Source organism: Halichoerus grypus, chromosome 12 (assembly GCF_964656455.1).
Source record: "Halichoerus grypus chromosome 12, mHalGry1.hap1.1, whole genome shotgun sequence".
NCBI lineage: Eukaryota > Metazoa > Chordata > Mammalia > Carnivora > Phocidae > Halichoerus > Halichoerus grypus.
Window position 1 is genome coordinate 94985198 of NC_135723.1, and position 23068 is coordinate 95008265.

Sequence of the window (23068 nt, forward strand, 5' to 3'; positions counted from 1 at the left end):
CTTCTGGAGCAGTGACAGGTGTTGTCAGGGGCTCCACTCCTTGTTCTAGATTGCCTGGGGCAAATATAGTCATTCCAAGTAGAAACGATCATCAGGAGGAACTTTCTTATAGTATTGTTTTTGGTGGTCTTTAGCCTGAGCGAGAGTACTCCACGTTTTTGGTTCTGGAGGAGGGGTGCAGACAAGATGGCTTCCAGAAGGATTAGCTATCCCAGGGTTTCTGTGACTCTTGAGGCAAGAGGGAGGGTTGGAAGTGGGGAGGGAGTGGAGTATATTGGGCAGAGTTGAGAGGGTGTCCTGATGCCTCTTTTTACTCCAGTTCTGGATGTCCATCGTGGCCACCACTATGCCTATACCCTGCGGAGGCTTCATGCCTGTGTTTGTGCTCGGTAAGTTCTGATGGGAAGCCTGGAATCTTGCTGATAGTCGCAATCTAGGGTACTGGGAAATTAAGGAAAGGCCTGGAATGCCGGGGGCTTGTATTTGGTCTTAATGCCAAGGAGGCTCTGAAATATAGAGGATAAGGAACTCAGATCTTTCAACACCTTCCTTTCTTTTGTCTTTCCTCCAGGAGCTGCATTTGGAAGGCTGGTAGGAGAGATCATGGCCATGCTATTCCCTGATGGTATCCTATTTGATGACATCATCTACAAGATCCTACCCGGGGGCTATGCAGTAATTGGTGAGACACATTCCACCCTCGGGTAACCCCTACCAGACGCACTCAGACTCTCCCATGACATCTTTATTCCAGACAAACTACACAATGCTTAATTTTATGCTATTGATTCAACTTTTATTCAAATAATCAACCCTTGGCTCTGATTCTCATTAGCTCTCATTGAACGTCTTTGAGCCTTAGTTTCTTTATGTAGAAAAGGGATTATGGGGATTAAACGAGATAATAAGAACGAAAGCACCTAAGATTGTGTCTGAATGTTTGGTAAGGGTTTCTCCTTTCCTTCCAAAGAATCATAGAATCAACAGTGCAGGTGACTGGCTTGGATACTCTCAAACTGCAGGTGTGCTAATGCTGACAGGACTTAAGAGTACATGACTAAGAGCTAAGAAACTCGGGCTCTGTACTCATCCTTGCCACTTGTCACCTGGATGACTGTGGAACAAGTTAGCTACCTTTGTGCACCTGAGTTTCTTTATTGTAAAATGACTTCTGAGATATCTTCCAGCCCTAACATTCTGAGAATCTGTGATAATCTTTTTCTCATTAAATCCACAATCCCATCCAACCAAAACCCTGTCTAACAAATACAGTGGCCAGTATAATCCTCAAAATTATTATGCCTCTGCCCTCCTTTTCTTCTTCACAAAAACCCTGTAACATCTAAGACCATGCCTCCCTTAAATATAGAAGAATTAGGCAGCTTTCCAGTGCATATGGTGTCCTTACTCCCCCATCACAGACCTTTAAGAAAGCCTCTTTCATCAGTAAGAGTCACTTGCTCTTATTCCCCATCTTCATGACTCTCAGGTATCACCCCATCCTCCCTGGTGGACATTTCCCAGGATACGTATCTCCTGTGACAGTTTATATTCTGAAGTATATCATGTGTACCATCTTGTAGAATTATTCCTCCCAGTATTTCCCTTTTGTGACTTTTCTTTTTTTAAGTAAGCTCGGCACCCAACGTGGGGCCTGAACTCACGACCCTGAGATCAAGAGTCACATGCTCTATCAATTGTGCCCCTCTCTTTTGTGTCTTTTTCTTGTTCTCTTTTCATGTATACCTTCTAGTGACTATTTTTGTTGATGGGAGAACATAACTAAAAACAAATAAGATTCTGTTTTCAAAGAGTACGTAGAATCATAACATTTTAGATCTGCAAGTGTCTTACAACTTATTTAATGACCTTTTTTACCTTAGAGATGCGAGTATGGGATTCCAGAAGAATCAAGTTCTACACATACAGTTGAGAAATTGTAGAATCAGGATCTGATGCAGGTGTTATTACCCCAAGTTCACAGCGTGAGTCCTGGGTTTTGACTCTCTTCACTCATAAATTGTTGGCATCAAAACCTGAGGTCCAATGGAAAATGCCATCACTGGGTTTTAGAATGCTCAGTTAAGAATGATCCAAACTTTTGGGGTGCCTGGATGGCTCAAGTCAATAGAACATGTCATTCCTGATCTCAGGGTTGTGAGTTTGAGCTCCATGTTGGATGTAGAGATTACTTAAAAAAAAAAAAAAAGAATGATCCAAACTTTCAAAAGCAAGGAATAGATAGGACATCACTATCTTCATTTTACAAATGAAAATTTGGGCACACGCAATGATTTTGTAAATTGCCAAAGGACATAGAATGAGATCAAAATGATTTGCTAACAGTTTTCTAGCCCCCACTCTTGACAGATGGTTATGTCAGGAGCGTTGGCACTGACCAGGATCCTGTCTGCCATCACATCCCCACTTGCCCTCCATGCCAAGAATGGCAGCCCTAACCCACCGGTACATTCCTGTGTCATTCTAGGGGCAGCGGCGCTGACTGGTGCAGTATCCCACACAGTCTCCACGGCTGTGATCTGCTTCGAATTAACGGGTCAGATTGCCCACATCTTACCCATGATGGTGGCTGTCATCTTGGCCAACATGGTGGCTCAGAGCCTGCAGCCCTCTCTCTATGACAGCATCATCCAGGTCAAGAAGCTACCCTACTTGCCTGACCTTGGTTGGAACCAGCTCAGGTCAGGGCACCAGCTGGAATTAGTTCAGACTGGATGGGGTGAGGGGCGGGAGCTTCTGAGGTTGAGACTGAGGTTAGGATCAACATTTGGAAACACTGCCTTTTACTTATTTTGATGTTCCCATGGACTTAATGAATATTACGAGTGATGGAATGCATGGCAAACCTCACGGGAGGAATGGAAGGAACAGCAAAGGAACAAGCATATGGTGGGGCTAACCCCCCATGCCTTCTCCCCCCATAGCAAATTTACCATCTTTGTTGAGGACATCATGGTACGTGATGTGAAGTTTGTTTCAGCCACTTGCACATACGGGGAATTGCGAACCCTGCTCCAGACCACCACAGTCAAGACTTTACCACTGGTTGATTCAAAAGGTCAGTGGGAAGAAAGGAAGCAGACTCCTGAGCTAGTGACCTGAACAAGGGCTCCACAGAGGTGGAGGAGGCACTGTAGTGTGGGCTTATCTTTAGGGACCACCCAGTCTGCCACAGGATACCCAGCCTGTGTTCCTTAGGGAACACAATCATCTTCAAGAAGGAACAATACAGCCAGAACACAATCAAAAGAAGATAGTTAAAAATCCAATTAGAGAGGGGCACCTGGGTGGCTCAGTCAGTTGAGCGTCTGACTCGATTTTGGCTGGGGTGGTACTTTCTGCATCGTAATCTCTGGATCGTGAAATCAGGCCCGAATTGGGCTCCATGCTCAGCAGGGCATCTGCTTGGGATTCTTTCTCTCCCTCTGCCCCTCCCCCTGCTCTCTCTTTCTCTCTAAAATAAATGAATCTTTGGGATGCCTGGGTGGCTCAGTCATTAAGCATCTGCCTTCAGCTCAGGTCATGGTCCCAGGGTCCTGGGATCAAGCCCCACATCGAACTCCCCGCTCAGCAGGAAGCCTGCTTCTCCCTCTCCCGCTCCCTCTGTTTGTGTTCCCTCTCTTGCTATGTCTCTCTCTGTCAAATAAATAAAAATCTTTAAAAAAATAAAAAATAAAATAAATGAATCTTAAAAAAAAAATCCAATTAGAGAACTACAGCCGATGCTTATTAGTCATTGTAGCTATGTTCTCTAAAGTCACAATTAACAATGAATTAGAGAGACTATACTGACACATTGCCCTGGAGAAAATACAGGGTTGTGTTCCTCTGGTCACATTTTCTTCAACCAATGAATGCATAAACTTATTTTATGTGTGTTTCTCTTTAAAGACACCTTCTTTAATATATACTGTTGATTCATTAACTAGAATTCATGGCCAACAGGGCTCCAACTCATGCCTGAACGAAGCTTACCTAGCAGGCGTTATTTTCTCCATCAGGCACATCACAGTGGACTATGAAAAAAATGCTTGTTTATAATATGAGGTCTGAGACAAGAAGAGAATGTCACTTTTCTAACCTCAGCTGGGAAGATGTGCAGGGGGAGGCTCCAGTGGTTTGTGGCTCCCGCAGGTCTGTGAATGACAGTGAAGGCATCTGGAGCACTGATTTGGGGTTTACAAATACCTGTACTTTAGCCAGAAGGCAAATTCACAAACAGGGCATTCATGAATAGTGAGGCTTAGCTGTAAATCTGGAGCCCCTTAGGTGGTTCTCTTGGCTACTTAGCTAAATGGTAGCTGTTCTTCAATGCCCAAATTGAGGGACAGATGGAACTGTTCTGTATGAAGGAGTGAATGGTATTATTTCTTTTTAATTTTTTAAAAGATGTATTTATTATTCTTAGAGAAACAGAGAGAAAGAGAGCAGGAGGGAGGGGCAGAGGGAGAGGGAGAGGGAGATATCCAAGCAGACTCCACACTGAGCCCAGAGCCTGATCCGGATCTCGATCTCATGACCCTGAGGTCATAACCCGGGCTGAAACCAAGAGTCAGACACTTAACCAACTGCACCACCCAGGCGCCCCTTTTTAAAATTTATTTTTATTTATTTATGGAATGAATGGTCTTAAAGCAGTGCTTTCATGTCACTTCCTTCACCATCCTTTCCATCCACCTTTAGCACTTAGTCCTGCTCTGTATCTTTTTTTTTTTTTTTTTTTTAAGATTTTATTCATGGGGCGCCTGGGTGGCTCAGTTGGTTAAGCGACTGCCTTCGGCTCAGGTCATGATCCTGGAGTCCCAGGATCGAGTCCCGCATCGGGCTCCCTGCTCGGCGGGGAGTCTGCTTCTCCCTCTCCCGCTCCCCCCTCTTGTGCTCTCTCTCTCTCTCACTCTCTCTCTCAAATAAATAAATAAAATCTTTAAAAAAAAAAAAAAAAAAAAAAAAAAAAGATTTTATTCATTTATTTGACAGAGAGAGAGAGCATAAACAAGGGGAGCAGCAGGCAGAGGGAGAGGGAGGAGCAGCTACCCATCCCCCAGCAGGAAGCCAGACATGGGGCTCAGTCCCAGGATCCCAGGATCATGACCTGAGCCAAAGGCAGATGCTTAACGACTGAGCCACCCCGGCGTCCCTGTATTATTTCTTATTGGAGTTTATATCTATGTCTCACTAGATTGGGAATTCTTTGAGAGCAGAGACTATAACTTCTATCTCCTTCAGACTGCCTCCTAGGTATTTACTAGATATTAAATAAATACTTGCCTAATGTTTGGATTCATGTAATTAAGAAGAATCATGTAGGGCCATTTGGAGCCATTAAGTTTGTTAGTTCCTGATTTCCAATAATCAGAAAGTCCACGTTGTTCAAGTTAGATTCATTTTAATATTTTCCCCAGATCCCAAATACTTTGTAAGTGGTCTCTAAAGCAGTGGCTTTTCATTGGAGCAGGGGTACAGCCAATGAGGTGCAGGGTTATCATAATTACGACTAAGACCTAATGGTAAGATTTATCTTAATAACACTGCCCCGATTTTATGGGCTTAAAACAACAAAAATGTTCATTATGGTAGCAGAAAGACCTCCCCAGGAAAAGTAGGCATTCTGTTTATATCCTAGAAGGACCCAGTCTTTAAGTGATTAAACATCAGATATCCTTGTAGACTTCTTTCAAAGTATATTCACATCTCAGTCTATATAAATGGTTTTTGAAGTTTTTTGGAGACAGGGTTGATTAGCTATATCTTAATACCAAGTTCCCCTGTTTACCAACAGCCTGTATAAGGAAGGGCTGCATCAAAATAAGTATAAATTAGCACCAATTAGCATACTATCAATTGGGTCTCTAAGTGCTAAATGAGTGAAATAAAAGGGATTGAGTGAGGTCAATCCTGGAAGATGTTTGAAATGAGTTTTCAGGAAGAGATGGTAAAAGCTGGAAAAAGAAGCAGGGGTGCTGGGCTTCTGTCCCCGGCTCAATCCTGCGGAGTGGCGGGGAGGGGGGAGGGGAACCGCGCAGGCCCTCAGGCTGAGCTGGGCTCTCCTCCAGATTCAATGATCCTGCTGGGCTCCGTGGAGCGGTCAGAGCTGCAGGCCCTCCTTCAGCGCCACCTGTGCCCCGAGCGGAGGTTGCGGGCAGCCCAGGACATGGCCAGGAAGCTGTCTGAGCTGCCCTTCGACGGAAAGCCTCGGCCAGCGGGCAAGGGATACCAAGGCATCTCACCCGAGGGCCGGAGGGAGTCCTTTGCCTTTGTGGATGAGGATGAAGACGAGGACCTCTCTGGGAAGCCTGAGGTGACCAGGCAGGGACGGTCTGGGGGAGCAGGATAGAGTGGGGCAAAGGGAAGGTAGGAGGAGGGAGACGGGATCCTGGTCACTGAGAAAGTCCAAGAGCCCAGTGCCCTGGGGGCCGGGGACTGAAGGAGATCCGGTTGCAGATGATGGTACCCATGAGAACTCAAAGGGATATAGGAAATCTGAACGGGTGTGGGGGCGAATGGATGTAGAGAGAATTCCCGGGACACTAGCTGATAAAGGCAGGAAAGCGCTAGGCAGCCTCTTCCCCAGGACTGAGAATTTTTACTGTTCCTTACAGCTGCTCCCTCTCCCTCCTCCTCACCCCTTTCCTACTGCCCCACTGTCCCCCGGAGAGTCCAATGGGCCCCTGCACAGCCACAAACAGCAGCTAGAAGCACCGCAGCCTGCAGGTGACGATTCTCCCAGCGTGCACCCTCACTCATGCCTCGTGGTTCTCTCTGGGCTCTCCTCCACCCACGGCCTGCTCCTCTAAGGAGGGATGAGAGCAGGGGTGGGCGGGAAGGGAGTCCTAATCATCGAGTCTCCATATTACTGCCCCAAGGGGTGGGGGCAAGGGCTGATTTGGGGGAGTAGGACAGAAGGTGTCTGTGGAGGTGAGGCATCTGGGAAGAACACACTGTGTGTGGCAAAGTGTGAGGGGCCCCTCCAGAGCCCCTGCCCCCACCCCCGCCATTTCCTCCCAGGACAGATACGACTTTGTTTCCATTTCCATCCGCTCGCCACTCCTCTCAGGTCAAAGACCCTCTGTCTTTCGGTCCCTGCTGCGCTGCTTACTGGGCAGACCTCGCCCCACGAAGAAGAAAACAACCCAGGTGAGAGCAGATGTGCTGTGGAGGGTGAACAGGGAAAGGGGCGTGCATCTGAGGACTGAGAAACCCATGGTCCTTGAGTCAGAGGGGAGGAGGTCCCAGCACGGAGAAGTTTCATCACAGGGTGGGAATGATGAGCAGGAGAAAGCAGGCATCTGTGGCCCTGGCCTGTGAGGTCTGCTAACGGCCAGGGGGACCACAGCTGCCGTGGGGACAAAAGGAGAGAACTCAGACCTGTGGCTTTCTTCTCTAGGAGCCAATGGATTTCGTGGACAACATGCCACCTGAGGAGGTAAGAGAAACAGCCATCCGGGGTGGATCGTTCTGTCTGATGAAGACATTGCTCATTTGCTTCATTGTGTTGTTGTAAGAGTAAAATGCAAGTCCAGGCCAGAAAGCACTTTGAGACACTGGGAATAAGACACGATTATGGAGAGAGGGACGGGCCCATCGCTCAGAGGTGGGGGAAACATGGTGGTGGTCTCAGAGGGATCAGAAGAGAAAGGTTGTGAGCTTCTACACGTAGGTGGGACCAAAGTGCTAAGATGAGCCTTAGCTCTTTTAGACATTAGGGATGTCCTGGACCAGGCAGAGGCTGTGCAGGAAGGATGAGCTTCACCTGAAGTAAGATGGCACTGGGCAGCCAGCGGTTACGCGTAACAGTGTGGAAGAGCAGCATGGAAGCTAAGATGGTCAGTGCCTGCTGGAGGTTACGAAGCCGATTGGGCAGGGCCCCGAGACCGTGGACAACTAGGAAATGCCAGGAAGCAAGACTGGAAAGAACCAAAAGCAGAGGGCAAATATTGACAGCGGTATCTCATTGGGACAAACACCTATTTCCTAAAAAAGGTAGTTACTGAGTCCGTGAGAGAAAATCCAGCCCTGAATGGGCTTGGTTGTGAGGAGCGGACAGACGTGGAGCAGTGATTTGGAGGAGACCGCAGGGCGGTCCTGATCCTGATCTCAGTCCTGATGGGAACAGACCCCGGGGTTCCAGAGAAACAAGAGTCCATTAGCAGCCATTCCATTTGGTAAAAGAATGCAGGCCCCCTGTGGAGGCTGAAAAAGCAAAGCTTTAAAAGTATGTAGATGACAAAGAACCCTAGAGGATATTATTTTATTTTATTTTATTTTTTTAAGATTTTATTTATTTATTTATTAGAGAGTGAGAGAGAGAGAGAGAAACAGCATGAGAGGGGAGAGGGTCAGAGGGAGAAGCAGGCTCCCTGCTGAGCTGGGAGCCTGATGTGGGACTCGATCCCAGGACTCCAGGATCATGACCTGAGCCGAAGGCAGTTGCTTAACCAACTGAGCCACCCAGGCGCCCTAGAGGATATTATTTTAAAATAAACATCTCATTGGTTGTCCAGTCTAAATGGAGCCGGAGGGGGGCCGTAGGAGAGAAGGAAAGTCTTCTCCTTCTCCCCTTGTCACCCCTCAAAACACACTCCCTTCTGATCAATGCTTAATGGAAAGATCGATGAGCACAGAGGAAAAACAATAGTTCTTGTTTCTGCCCCCAAGCAGGAATCAGATGGGTCATAACTATGGTTGAAGAGGGCCTTGCTCAAGTACTAACCCAATAATCATACTCTTTAAAAAAGTGCACCAGAGGGAGAGCCAGCTAGTTGACCAGTGAGGCTATTTAACGACCACTGGAAATAAAGTGCAACCAGGGGTAAAAACAGAGCATACATTTTTAGCTTATGTCTTTCCAAAAGGAAATTTGGAGTATCTAAGCTCCCATGTCACCCACTGGGACATTCTAGAGGGATAAGATCCCATAGGAGTAAAAATCCAGGATATTTTGAACGTGGTTTTCAGACGAGATCGAGGAGGCACCTTTGGCCAGATCCCGGTGACGCCCGCGGGAAGAGCTCAGTTATGCGTCACCAGAAGTCTTGTTTCCTTCTGCTCCTCTGTTAGGAGCACACACAGTCAGGGCTCCGGTTTGGTACTGGGGCTGAGCCTTTGCAAGTAGTGGGACGTGTCAGACCTGGAAGCAGATGTGCTCTGCCCCTTGGACACAAGCTGGGGGTTCCTGGAACAGGATCTTGGCAGCCAAGGTCGGAAGCCTGACTCCACCTCTGTGTCGTCTTGGGCAGACTACTTACGCACTCTGTACCTCTGTCTCCTCGTCTGTAAGAGGGAGACAATGATAGGCTGTTGGAGACGATTCAACGAGTGAAGACGTTTAAAGCAGCTCGAATAATGCTTGACCCAGAGGAAGTGCTTGGTGCATGTGCACTGGGGAAGGCAGAAAATGGTCATAGAAAGGTCCAGGAGGACAGGACCCACCACCCCGGGGTTGGCAAGGGTCCTACAAATAAATCATGTCTACAGCACACCTGCTGAGTGGTCATCCATCCTGTGCTGTGAGGGCCAGCCAAACCCGGTGTGAACCTTCAGCCAGGGAGGGTGAGGTTTAGATGAGGTGGGACCAGGAAGGGGCAGATGGAGAGCACGCCTCTGTGGACTCCACACTGGGTACCAGAGCTAGGAGGTGGCCTTCGGAGAACGTCTCTGAAGCTCGAGACATGCGGATTTGGACATTAGGAAAATAAAGTAGTACAGCATTCAGAGGGCACTGACTGAAGAGATTTCAAGGAATTTTAGATTCAGTTATGAAAGTGAAAGCTCTCCTGGATTATTTGGAATCTTGGGCATTTCGGCATGGATCTCTAAAATCAAGAGGAGGTTAAGGCCTTTATGCCTTCATGCTTCTGTCATGAACAAAACAAAAATGGTTTTGCTCAAGCCAGCTAAATGCCACATGATTCAATGCAGCTCTTCAAACCCCACAGATCACTGCTACGATCTGTAAGAGGCAAATGTGCTAGATTCTGCACAACATGCAGGGGGCAACCCCACATAACACTCTGAAGGGGTTACATCCTCACCTCTGCCCTGTAGGCAGAGGTAAGACAAACGCCAATAAGAGACTGAGCACAATCCATGTCATTTCCGAAAAGGAGAGACCAGCAAAGTACGATAGGGATAGAAAAATCGTGCTCCTGGGAGCATCAGGAGAACAGTGTGCAGGCAGGGTGGGGGCAATAAGGGGAATAAGGGGAATCCAGAAGAGCAAATGCAGATTTGGGAAGCATGCCTGGTTTCACTGAGCAATGGGTATTGAGGGAGTGGTGGAAAATAAGACTGGGCAGATGGGTTAGAAATGACAAGTGTTCGGAGCCCCAGGGGGTGTTGGGGTTGGAGGACAGGAAGACAAGAGCGGTGCTCTAAGTGCCTGAGGGTGAAGGTGATGTGGGGCCTGGTGAGGCAGGAGAGGGTGCCGGGCCCTGGGAAGAAGGGAGGATGTCTAGTGATCTGGAGGATCTGTGACAGTTCATTGCATATTTCAGGGTCTGGGCTGGGGCTAAGAGGGCTGTTTGGGGTCAAGCTGCAGGTCTGAGGTTGAAGGGGGCTCCGCAATATTGAGTGACTGCCCTACTCTGCCCGACAGATTGAGGCCTGGGAGCAGGAACAGCTGAGCCAGCCTGTCTGTTTTGACTACTGCTGCATTGACCAATCTCCCTTCCAGCTGGTGGAGCAGACATCCCTGCACAAGGCAAGTCCTTGCCCCTGACTGCTCAGGGCTGCCGAGGGCAGGGCGGGTCTGGGGTGGACACGAGCTGATGTACTGCTCTTTCACCACAGACCCACACGCTGTTCTCGCTCCTTGGCCTCCACCTTGCTTATGTGACCAGCATGGGGAAGCTCAGGGGCGTGCTGGCATTGGAAGAGGTAAAGGTGACAGGTCCCATTTGAGCAGCAGGAGGAAGAGTGGGCACAGGATAAGGGTGTGGGCGTGCGGAGGGGATGGTTTAACATCTGGGAGGTCCCCCAGATTTCCTGGTCTATTTCTCAGGCGGAGATTGGAGGGGATGGGGGGATCAAGTGGCAGGTGGAGAGGAATGTCCCCAGGACCTTCCATGGGCCGGGGGTTTGGGGTGAGGACTCCGGGCATGAGTCGCAGTTTCATGTGTGTGTTCTGGAGAGGGCCGTGGGAAGAGGGAAGAGATAGGATGCGGCTGAAGGACGCCTGAGGGTCAGTGGGAAGGGGCCTTGTCAGAGGAGCTTAAGATCTGTAGGTCCGCAGATGCGTCTCTCCCCAGGCCCCTTTTCGTGCTGCTCCATGTCTTTCCCACTCCTCCTCCTTGTAGGAATCTGTCTTCTCGCACCTGTTTGTCTCACCCTGTCCCATCTTCTGTCTCTTCCCAATTGTATACCGCCTTTCCCTCTCCCCACCAGCTGCAGAAGGCCATTGAGGGGCACACCAAGTCTGGGGTGCAGCTCCGCCCTCCCCTCGCCAGCTTCCGGAACACGACTTCCACCCGGAAGAACCCCGGGGGCCCGCCCCCTCCCACAGAGGCCTGGAGCCTTCCTGAGGAGAGAGCTGAGGCTGCTGGGGCAGGTGACGGGGCTCCCGCCTCCCCAGAGACCCCCATGCCCTCCACCTCAGCAGAGCCCCGTCTCTCGGCCGCCCTGGACAAGGCGGAGGGCGAGCTGGAGGAGCTGGGGCTGGTAGAGAGTCCGGGGCTGGAGGAGGGGCTGGCTGACATCCTGCAGGGCCCCAGCCTGCGATCCACTGATGAGGAGGACGAGGACGAGCTGACCCTTTGACCACCTCCAGGACCTCCTCTTAAAGACTGTCCAGAGGCCCAGGCCAGAGGTTGGATTTGTATGGGTGGGGGGAGAGGGGCGTGTCCTGAAGTTGGAGAGATCACACACCAACATCCTGGCCCCTCCTGGGAATTTTAAAATGGGATAGTGATAGTCTTAGAAGAGCGTTGCAATTTGGGCAGAGAGAGTAGGCTCGGTCAGCTATTTAGGCTATGTCCAGACAGGCAGGGCGTTCTAACCCCGGTGAAGGACCTGATAAGCCATGGGGCTTCCCGAGCCTTCCTGGTGCGTGGGTGGGAAATACCCTGCCTCTCTCGGCCTCCCCTCAGTCCCCTGCAGTCCCCTGGTGTCTTGTCCCAACACCTCCCCGGCTTTGCCCCTGTGTCTGCCAGGCTCCACAGGGGGAGGCCCACAATGACTGTGACCTTCAGAGGAGAGGGGAGCACCTCATGGCCTCACAGAGTGACGGCCGGAATACACTGGCGCATCATTCATACCCCTCTCTCACAGTCCCCCACCCCGTTCCCCTGCTTGCTCACATCCGCTCCCCGGAATTTGCCTCCCCACTCCATCCTGGCTCCCACTACCTGGGACAGGGGCCCTCACTAGGGCAGTGAAAGGCCAGGCCCATCGCCCCCTCCTCGCCCCGGATGTAAGCAGTGTGGTGTGGATGAAGGAGGAGCAGCTCTGTGCAGAGAGCAGGTGTCTTACTGCCAAACACGCAGGCCTCCTTCAGGCCCACATCCATCCTATCTCGCACCAGCCAGCTTCCTCACGCTCCAGTTTCCAGGTCACCCCCTGGGAACGACATCCCGCTCCCCACTGTCCTCATTGACCTCTCCTGCCCGAGGGCCCACTGTGCCCTCCAGCTGCTGTGGTTGTGGCTCCTGCCGAGAACCAAGGCTCAGGGCAGCCAGGTCCCTGGGGCACTCAGACTCCAGCCCTTCTTAGACTAATTCTTTGTGTTCCTCTTCTAGAGGTGGTGGGGAGATGGGGGTTCGATGTCAACATGGCAGACCTCTTTGATGTTTGAAGTCAGAGCCTTATCCTCCCCACATCAGCCACAGGGTGCCTGCCGGTAGCCTGTCTTTCCTATGAAGCGGTCCTGGGTGCTCGGAGCCTCCAGCAGCCCTCGCTTCCATACCCAAGGCTTTCTTCGCTCCCTCCCTTCTTTTGGTCCCTATCTAGTTCTGCAGCTGTACCCCCTTTCCGACATCTCCTCCTTCCCCTCCCCCGTGCCCACTCTCCATCATCCCCCAAAGAAGACACTCATAGTCAGAGGTGCCACCACATTCTGTTTAGTGCCATTGAACACAGCCTGTAGCCCTCTCCAACAGGACGTCCCTTCCACCTCCCCAGGCCCAGAGAGGGTGCAGCCTGGGCAGGGGGCTGGCGGTGGGCGTTGGAGCCCGTGCCCATGTGTATATAATCTATAATATTTATATATGTATATATTTATATATAATTCTCTCTGTAATATATGTCATAGAATCTCTCTTGGGCCTGGGGTGGGAATGTCACATTAAGAAAACATGCTAAGACTGGCCATAAAAATGGATATTTCCCAGACCTGGAAGACAGAGTATGGGATGTGGAGGTGGGGCAAAGAGAAGGTCATACACTCATTTACCAAGAGCCCCCACCCCCTCAACACAAGGGTAAGAAGGGAGGCGTGGGGGAAGGTGGGGCAGTGGAAGGGGAAGAATGGGAGATTTGGATTTTTCTTTAATAAAGTGATTTGAAAATGAAAGTGCACACCCCCCCCCACCCAACCAAAGGAAAATCATTTAGCAAGAGCAGTTTCATTCACAAGAATATAAAAACAGCCCTGTTCCGGGACTGTTGGAAAACGTGCTGCACAGCCTTTAACCCCAAAGGAAAAGCAACCCTCCCCCACCCCACCCCTGACAGCCTCTTCCTGCACATGCCCCCCCCCCCCAGAATAGGCTATAAGCAAACCCCATGCACCCTGCCCCCCAGCACCAGAGAGGCCTTTCCTCCCTCCAGAAGAGTCCTACGAGGGTCCCAGGCCAGCTCCTTGGCTCTTCTCCCTCTTCAGAGTGGAAAATGCAGGCCCCCACCTGACCTCTGCTCTGCGAGCCCCCTCCACGTATAAAGTCTGCTAGATGCCCTCACAGTTTCAGCCACTGTTGCAGGGACCGTTTGGCTTCCTCCGGGAAGGGAGGGAGGGAGGGAGGCAAGAACGCTGGTTGCTTTGGTCCACCTTTCCCAACTCCACAGGCCCTGAGCAAGAACGAACTGTAATGAATGAAGCCACTGGATTGTGTGTCCACCATGGTCTGGGGGCAGAGCGCAGGCAAGAAGGGGATGAGACTAAGAGAAAAAGATGGTGCATTGAGACAGCAGGTGGCACGAGGTGAGGAAACAGGGAACCGTGAGCATGCAAGACCCCAAGGTCCCATGGCAGGAGGGCAGGAGTCTCGAGTGAGGGCCAGCAGCCCGCGAGGTCCTGCTGCCTCCTGAGTCAGATCACATCACCAAACACGAGAGAGGTCCTCTGTTGAGACGGCTGTGGATAAGGTGACTTCGCCTACCCGTGCTCACCATGCCCACGCCTGGGTCCTCCAAGGACCAACCCCAGGAAAGCCATCGTCCCCCTCCTCTGGAGGACACGGGACCCTCAGCTGCATTGCAGGCGCACATGTGAATGACAGTGTGAACTCGGTGTGGGGGGACAGTCATAGATGGACAGAAACACCCTGACTCTCAACCTCCTCGTTCCAGAAAAATAGGTCTGGGGCATGGGGTGGGGCGGACAATTCTGTCCAGGGTCTGGGAGAGGGTGACAGTGCTCCCTTCCCAGCAGAGGGTAAAGTGATAGGAGCCCTGACGAAGCGTGGGTAGGACACAAGGCCTTGGAGCTGGAGACTTAGTCGGGCACAAGGAAGGAGGGACGGCAACGATGAAGCTCTGAGCTTCTTCCTTCTACCCAGTCTCCCTGTGCCCCTGCCCTGGGAAGGGGCAGTGTGCCAGCCAGCTCTGCAGCTGTGGCGTCCTTCACTCTCCCCCGTCCCCCGCTGTCAGGATCTCTCCCAGAAGTGCTACGCGGAAGTCCCCACCACAATGGAAACGGGGCGTGAGAGGGCAGGCCGTTTCAGGGGCGTACGCCTCACCGTAACCCATGCTGGAAGGAAGAATACTCTGATTCTCCTCTCTTCCTCCACAGGAGGCCCGGGGAGGGAGGGAGAACACCTGTGAGGCCCTCTTTGGAGTCTTGGGAGGAGCTGAAGAAGGGGGAAGGAGCCGAGTACCCACACTGCCCCTCAGCAAACAGCCCACCCTGGCCGGGGCCTGACAGCACCGGACTCCTCCCTCCACCCCACTCAACCCTGAGTCCCCAAGAAGTTATAAAAATGTAGAAAAGGCAAAGAGAAAAGTGTAAACAGCTCCAGAGAATTAGAGGGTGGATGGAGGGAGACACAGCCCTCATGCTTCCCCATTTGGCCAGGACACCTGCATTTTGTGTCACCCCCTCAGGGCCAGGGCTCCCAGAGCAGGAGACAGAAGGCAGAAAAGGGAAGCAAGAGCTGGGGCCCCGGCTGGGCCCTTTCCCAGATCCTTGGATCCTCCTTCCGGACAAGGGAATAGTCAAGATCTCGGAACAGGCGGCCATGTTTGTTCTGGGTCTCATCAGTGACTTTCTGATCTCTGAGCAGGCCCTGATCTAAAGAATCAGGTTTGTGTCCCTGTGCATCCCAGCTGCCACATCCACCTCCCCCATGACTCCTGATCTCAGAAGCCAATTTCTCGCCGAGCTCACATGACTTTAGGTGGCTTCCCCTGTGCCCGTTGAGCCATACCCATAGCCCCTGAGGTCTGTTCCTCATAGTGGGGATGAGCTGGGGCCACAGCCAGAGAAAACACAGAGTCGGGAAAAGCGGGAGTGACACGGAGAAAGGAGACATTCCCATAGCCACAGTCGAGGCGCCTGGAAGACGAATCAGAGAGTGAAGAACTGAGGTCCAGTCGACGGCCACACACTGCTCTGTGCTCCTGTCCCCAGGAGAAACACTGGAGCTTCAGACAGACCCAGAAGCCTGCAGCCAAGCAAAGTTCACAGCCACCTGGTTGTCTGGGCCTCAGTTCCCGGACCTGCGGTTTCTACAGCATAAACCTGGTTAAATTCCCATCCTGGCTCCCCATTTTGCTGGTGGGGACTGGCAACTCCTGGGTCCCTCATGGTCTTCTGCCCGGGTTTCAGCTGTACTGCTGGGGGAAGGGAGGGTATGTTGCAGCCATGCCCCTCAGGTGGGGGTGGAAGGCTGGGCCTGGAGGGGGAGGAAGCTAGTTGTTAGCCTCGCCCTCCTCCTCATCGAAGGATTGCACACCTGAGGATGTGACATCAGACACTTTCCGGCTGAGAGCAGTGGACATCTCAGGGTCTTCTCGTGGGGAAAGTGACTCCAGGTCCCGGCATCCTGCATCCTCTTCCTCCTCAGGGGCCAGTGGCCTCTTCTCCTCCTCAGCAGGGGCCCTTGCCAGGTCCACTCCCCCCACCTCCGGAGCCCAGTCCGTGTCTGACCCCAGCAAAGGTGGAGGCTCCTGAGCAGAGTATCCGCAAGCAGGCTGGGAAGGCCCCATTTCATGTAAGCTGGGCTGTGAGTCATCAAATGCAGGGCCAAGATAGGATCCTGTGGCCGGAGAGGCAATGAGGGACTGGTCGCTGGCTTCCCAGGCATCCGACGACCCCAGACAGTACATGCCCTGGGACACATAGGAGTGAGGCCATCCATCCATGGGGGCTTGAGCAAGGGCATCTGCCAAGAGAATCAGGGAAGTCAGCACGGTTACAGAACATCAAAGGCAGGAGCAATAGCCCGGAGAACTGAGTAGGGAGGGCGACAGAGTAAGGAGGAGAGTAAGAAAGCTGAGATGAAGAGGAACACACAGGAATGGAGGTAGCCCAGTAAAGTTGGGGAGACCTCTCAGGCCTCAGAGGAGCCATCCCTCACCTTGACTCTCCATCAGCTCCTGGTAGTTGTCACTGTAGTTGCAGCCCAGTGGCTCCTGGGTGGAGTTGACACTCATGTCCTCCCCGTCCATGGAAGACCAGGCCATAAGTGTGGCCTCGGAGATGGCAAACTGCTCCATGACACCTACAAGAAGAGACGTAGTTGGCACAGGACGCCTCTGGGAACCCTTAGACACACGCACGGGGTAGGGCGACACTGGGGCAGCGCTGCCCAATAGAAATACAATGCAAGCCACTTGTGCAATTTAAAATTTTCTCACAGTCATATTAAAGAAAATGTAAAAGAAACAGGTGAAATTAATTTTTATAATATATCTTATTTAGCCCAATATATACTTTGGATTATCTTTCAACACGTAATCTATATAAAATTATTAATGAGATATTTTACATTATTTTATTCATACAGGTCTTTGAAATCCCGTTGGTATTTTACATGGACAGTACGTCTCCATTCAGATGAGCCACATTTCAAGTTCAAGGTCAAGTGGCTACTGTATTGGGACAGCACAGACTAACCCCCACACAAGGCAAAACGGTGTGGGACTTCCCAGAAGGTCAGGTTAAGAATTCTTAGCGGAGAGAGTTGAGGGGTCTTCTGGTGAGATAGCCAAAGGGATTAAAATGAGGAATTTCCAGAAGTTTCTCTTTGGACGGTTTTAAGAATGTTAGCTGGTACTAGGTCGTCAAAGAGGAATCTAAATGAGAGGGCTCAATTTCAACAGAGAATCCCCAAGGGAGCACCATGGGCTTGTAGGTCCACAGTGGTATCAAAAGGAAAGTTCCAGTGTTTGGAAGGAGAAGGGAGGGAGGGGACAGACTATGGAGGCTGGGTAGACCTGGGGGTCCCCATTGTGGTCAAAGCCGTAGGCTGAAGCTTACATTGCCAATTGCCCTAAACTACCCCCTACCCACTACACGTTTGTCCCCCTCCCCACTGATAGTTCTTCCACCATTCACATCACCAAAACGTAGACATACCTCCCTTCTCTTCCGGATCTAACATTCTTCCCAGGTGTCTTACTGGGGCGTGCCACAGGGGCTTGGCCGTGCGGCAGGCACGCCATAGGCCTGTCTCATAGGGATTCCACTGTCCTGGACAAAAACCCCTTCTGTATACCACCGTCTCGCCACCCAGGTCCCTTGATCTTCTAGTGGTTGTCACAAGCAATGAGCCACGTAAGTGAATCCACTATTGCAACGTGCTGAGGGGCAAAGTGTAGAGGGGATTTCTCAAGAGACATGGGTGGAAGGAGTGCCTTTCAGAGTTCAAGGCCCCTGCCTTTATGTCGTGTACAGATAGCACTGCCACGTAGGAGAGAAGGCATCTGGTAACAGGTGGACCCGCAGTCCCATGTAATTCTCTTTAATTTCTGAGATGATAATAAAAATAAGTTTGAGGGCACTTACCCGAATCAAAGTACTTGAAATCAGAGCTGATTGGGAAATTATGTCTTATCGTCATCACAGGGATAGAGCCAATCCTGCCATCTGGGATCAGGCTAGAAGGTCAGTCTCTGGCCATCCCGAAAATGTGTCTCCTGAGGGTCCCCGGAATAAGTACCTGCTAGGAAACGTGCCTCCTTCTCGCCATCGCTGAGGTCCGAGTAGGCGTCGGTATCCCTGCGCACTGCCTCGTGGCTGTGTTGCGGCTGAATGGCTGGTGCCTTCCCCCAGCCCTGCCACTCAATCATGTGGGCCACCCGGCCTTGCCCCATGGCTGTGGGCTTCGTCACATGGTCCTTCATGCTGCGAGAAATCCCTGAGGGGCCAGACATTCCCCACATCCTCCAGAATAGTACACGATACCCATACAAGATCCACCCCACGGCCCCACCCAAGTCCCGTGGGACTCCATCCAATGGGGGAGCTCCATATGAGGGGCAGCCTGGACAGGAGGGCTTGACGGCAAGGGCAAATGGGTCAGGGGTAGGGGTCTTCTTTAGGCCTCGAGGAGCAAAGAGACTGAGACCAGGAGCGCGTAGGGAATCTGTCTGGATTTATCCCCAGGTGGGGAGTCTCACCTGAGAAGGATGACTTTGCCAGGGCCCCAATGCCGTAGGCATTAGAGTTTCGCTTAAGCTTCGGAAGAATGGAAGTGGTGTCCTCCATGGAGAGCTGGGAGAGGGAATGTGGGAGGAGGGGCAGAGATGAGTTCAGGGTTTCCAGGAGGAAGGGTCTGAGCTAGGGCAGGTGAAAGGGAACCATTATGCCCAGGAGTCCTGAGGTCACTTATGCCACAACTGCCCTTGAAAATATGGGGGATCAGTAGGGAATGTGAGGGCTCACGGTGCCTGCTGGCATCCGGGAGCCCTGTGTTCTGTGGCAGGTCAAAGGGAGAATAGAAGGGAGAGGAGCTAGGGTGTGCTGGGGGGGGCAGGGGGAAGCTGTACTCACATTGATGCCATCCCAGGAGAAGTCAGTCCGGGTTTGCTGTGAGGAGAGAGCAAAGGCAGTGGGGGTCCCGGGCATGCCCAGGAATGCAAGTAGCCCCCACCCCACCCCCAGCCCAGGGACTCCCAGGAGTGTGTGAAGTAGAGAGGTTTTTCCCCAGCTTAACTTAGGAGCTCAGGATTAGGAGCTCAGTGTGGAACATTTGGCCTGTGTTTTGAGGAAAGTAGGAGAAATGTTCTGTGAAAGTGTCAGTCAGAAGGAGTGTTTGGGCTGTTCTCTTGGAATTTAGGAAGATAATTCAAGGATCAGGCAGCTGGGAGGCTTTGTTCATGAGGGTTTCTGGGGTCTTTTAAAAGTCCTTTGGTTGGGGGTGCCTGGGTGGCTCAGTTGGTTAAGAGTCTGCCTTCTGCTCAGGTCATGATCTTGAGGTCCTGGGATGGAGCCCCGCATGGGGGGGGCATCCCTGCTCAGTGTGGAGTCTGCTTCTCCCTCTCCCTCCATCCTTCCCTCTGCTCCCTCTCCCTCTCTCTCTCTCCTAAATAAATAAAATCTTAAAAAAAATAAAATAAAACTCCTTTGGCTGGGGGGCAGCGGGGCATGGGGCCTCACCTCGGTGGATGGCCGATGGAGGGTGCTCCCATGCAGCGAGCTGGTGCTATCCATGTGGATCTGGTCGACATCCTTCAGGCCCTTCCAGTCCACTGCAATCACCTCATTCCCTGAAGTGGACATAGGCTCACTAGTTGCTCCACCTTCAACCCCCCTGCCCCTCCCCCTCCCCAAAGGCCCGTCCACGGTGGCAGAGTGCTGAGGTCACCCAGGGGCAGTCCCTCCAGACCCCTCCTTTCCCTCCAGCTCCCACTCCTTCTGATGGCACATTCCCTTTCCCATCCCTACTCTCCCCTAATTTTTGGTAGGACAAACCGTAATGCTGAGCCAAAATATTCCCTTTGAGCGCACCCAAGAATAGCACATTCAGAGAAAGTGTTATATGGCCTTATTTGTTGTTGTTGAAATGGAGGGGTCAGTGGTTGGGTTTTACCAGGAAAACAGTTCTGTAGTCTGTCCTGAGGAATCTTTGAGGGTTTCTATATGGGAGTATATGGGAGCTGTGCCTTTCATCCATTCTGTTCCCACAAATAAGGGCAGAACTTCTTTAGGGCTAAGCTTCTCTATATGTGGGCTTTATGGTTTGTATCTTGGAGCTGGTGATCTGTCTGACGGGAAGGAGATTTGGTGGGGATAGAGGCATGAGTTGGGGGTGTTCACCCAGAAATGGGGAGAGCAGAGAAAGTAAAGACTGAGATGCGATCATTTCCCCTGACTGTTGGGAGAAAAGTGATGGATGGAAGAGGAGCAAAGGGGCACAAGGGGAGAAGAGAAGGGGACTTTTAAAAATAGGAACTAAAAGAAAGGCATTCAAGTCACGGAGAAGGCAAAAGACAATGGGAGGGGTGGACAGGGTTTGAGGGGAGCTGGAGGGCAGAGGAGGATGGGAATTGTTCAGGTGAGGCCAGAGCTTGGGGCCCAGGTAGATGCTGGCAAGCGGGCAGGGTGGTGCCTCTCCTGGGAGGTTGGGGAAGGAGCCCTTGGGCAGTTGGAAAGGGACTCAAGCATCAGATGACTGTGGAACCATCTGACCTTAGAGATCCTCCCTGCGCTCGGAGTTTTGTGATTCTGAATTTACAGTTACGGGTCCATGCTTGAGAAGGGGTGAGGTGAACAGGGTCTTGAGCATGGGGAGGCATTCAGCACGCATCCACACAGCTAGTGCAGAAGGATGGTGGTTAATGGGTGGGAAGGAGGTAGGACCCCTCCTAAGTGAGCCCCTCTCCCTTGGGGCTACAGGGGAGTGATGTGCTGTGGCTGGCAGGGAAGAGGAAATATGGACCCTGGGCGTAGAGAGCAGGGAGGGGGCTGACAGAGGAGAGGAGGGATGAGGAGGGCAGAGCAGGAGAGAGGGGAGGGGGAGGTGGCCTTTGTAGAGGAGGGAGAGCTGAGTCAGAGCCCTGGGGGGCAGGGAGGGGGAGAGAGAGAACCCCAGGAAGAGGTGAAAGCAGAGGAGGGGGGTATCCATGGAAATAAATCGGGTCTTAGAGAAATCAGGCTTCCGAAGAGTGAGTTTGTTTGTAATAATAATACGAATTATTCTCTCAGCCTGAGGTCACTGGGTCGTGTAGGCGGGAGAAATTGCGAGTTGGAATGGGAAAAATTGGGGGGTTTGGGAGAGGGATGGACTAATTCGTGGAGCTGTGAGCGTGGAGTGGGTGCGTGGGGCGGGGGGTAAGGGGGTGGAAGCAAGGCAAAGGCTGAGGGGAGAGACGACTTAGGAGGCGCCTGTGCCCGCCCCCAGTCCAAGGTAAATAAAGAGGCGGCCCCGCCCCGCCAGCCCCCGCCGACAGGTGCGGGTCCCGGTTCCTCGGGCCGGCCGGCCCCACCCTCCTGGGAGTGGGCTCCCGACCCCTGTCCGTCCCTCTAAACCCCCCGCCTCCTCCCCGCGCCCCCCGGCCCTTCCCTCCAGCGCAGCCCAGCCCGGCCCCATTTTCTCCGGGCGTGGACCCAGTTCCCCTCCCCGAGGCACCGGGCGCATCCCGCCCCCGCCCCAGAGGGAAGATGCACGTGAACAAAGCGAATCGGGGGAGGCAGGAACGACAGAAAAAGGCAACGAGAGAGAGGGAAAGAGGTGGGAGCAAAACACCCAAGCCAGAAGGAGGCGGGGGGCGGGGGGCCGAGGCGGAGGCCGGGGGTCCTTGGAAGGGGGCTGCCCCAGAAATGGAGGGGGAGAGAGGCGCTGGGGAAGGCAGGGTCGAGGCGGATGGCCTGGAGGTGGAGGGCGCGGGGACGCGAGAGTAGGGAGAGGAGGCTGGTGGAGAGATGATGGAGAGGGACCGCGCCGGGGGGAGGGCGGCGGAAGGAGGCTGGAGGGAGAAGAGGGAGCGGAGGAGCGGAGAGGGCGTCCGGCCCCGCAGGCGCGAGGAGAGAGCGCGGAGGAGAGCCGAGCGCGGGGAAAGTGCGGGAGCCAGGCCGGGCGGGGCGGGGGGCGCCGGGGGGCGGTGGGGGAGGGGGCCGGGGAGTGGCGCGGGCCGAGCCTGCCTCCGCCCGCCCCCGCCCCGCCGCGGTACCCACCCACGGTCCGGGAGCCGATGCAGCCCATGGCTCCGGCGCCTCCGGGGCCGGGCGCTCACCGCCGCGGGGCGGGTGCCGGGGGCAGCACCGGGAGCCGCGCCGCCGCCCCAGCCGCTCTGCAGCGCCGCGGCTGTCTCCGCTCGGCTCCGCTCCCCCCTCCCCTCTCCATCCCTCCCCGCGGCAGCCTCCGTCGCCGCCGCCGCCGCCGCCGCCGCCGCCGCCGCCTGGCTCCCCCGCCCGGGCTCGGCTGGCGGCGGGCGGGGAGGGGGCGGCCCGGGGATTGGCTGCGCTCGGCGCCTCCCCGCCCCTGCCCCCGACCCCGCCGCCGCGCTCCCCGCTCACCTCCCGGCGCTCCCCCTCCGCCAGCCCTGCCCCTGGCCAGCGCTGGGGCTCCTCGCCGGGCCCCGGCCGGGCTGGCGCCTGCGGGTGCTGCAGACCCAGAGAACGTCCCCCTTGGGTCCCTGAGCGGGGGAAAGAACTCAGCGCCCGCCCTCCGGTTCTGGTGGATGGATTTCGAGGGCCGGAGTTGGGGATGCCCAGGGAGAAAGGCGCGGGATTGGGGGAGTGGGGAGGAGGGTGGCGCGGGACGTGCGATAAAGCTTGGATGAAGGGCCTCGGCCGCCAAATTCCGCAAACACTTGTTTTCTTCCTGGGGCCGCATCTGGGACACAGACGCGAGCGTGATTGGATACAGCTTCGGTTGCTCTGCGTTTCCTGTGCGCTGTTTCGTCCACCCAAACAGATCGCGAAGTCTTTGCGAGGGGATAGTGCACTAAGCTT

At 53.2% G+C, this 23068-nt stretch overlaps 2 protein-coding genes across 3 annotated transcripts in view; one reads left to right on the forward strand and one right to left on the reverse strand.

Annotated features, from left to right (window-relative positions):
• Positions 1 to 15923, forward strand: part of CLCN1 (chloride voltage-gated channel 1) — a 33370-nt gene extending 17447 nt beyond the window's left edge. The window contains exons 13-23 of the mRNA XM_078059673.1: positions 320 to 389; positions 572 to 682; positions 2489 to 2702; positions 2946 to 3079; positions 6075 to 6319; positions 6621 to 6732; positions 7076 to 7155; positions 7406 to 7444; positions 10616 to 10720; positions 10810 to 10896; positions 11404 to 15923. Coding sequence (XP_077915799.1) covers positions 320 to 389; positions 572 to 682; positions 2489 to 2702; positions 2946 to 3079; positions 6075 to 6319; positions 6621 to 6732; positions 7076 to 7155; positions 7406 to 7444; positions 10616 to 10720; positions 10810 to 10896; positions 11404 to 11775 — 1569 coding nt within the window. The 3' untranslated portion in view covers positions 11776 to 15923. The remainder of the gene's footprint in view (positions 1 to 319; positions 390 to 571; positions 683 to 2488; positions 2703 to 2945; positions 3080 to 6074; positions 6320 to 6620; positions 6733 to 7075; positions 7156 to 7405; positions 7445 to 10615; positions 10721 to 10809; positions 10897 to 11403) is intronic.
• Positions 15895 to 22719, reverse strand: FAM131B (family with sequence similarity 131 member B). Of its 2 annotated transcripts, none has more exons than XM_036095725.2 (7): positions 22631 to 22719; positions 19772 to 19881; positions 19166 to 19201; positions 18793 to 18886; positions 18333 to 18530; positions 16749 to 16892; positions 15895 to 16553 (listed from the first exon to the last, which is right to left on the reverse strand). In XM_036095725.2, exons 2-7 carry the CDS (start codon positions 19823 to 19825, stop codon positions 16081 to 16083), a joined length of 999 nt encoding a protein of 332 aa, XP_035951618.1. In that variant the 5' UTR covers positions 19826 to 19881; positions 22631 to 22719; the 3' UTR covers positions 15895 to 16080. The 2 variants fall into 2 exon arrangements, with proteins under 2 accessions (XP_035951618.1, XP_035951625.1); XM_036095732.2 differs by lacking the exon at positions 22631 to 22719 and adding an exon at positions 22289 to 22433.
• Between the last annotated feature and the right edge of the window lie 349 nt (positions 22720 to 23068).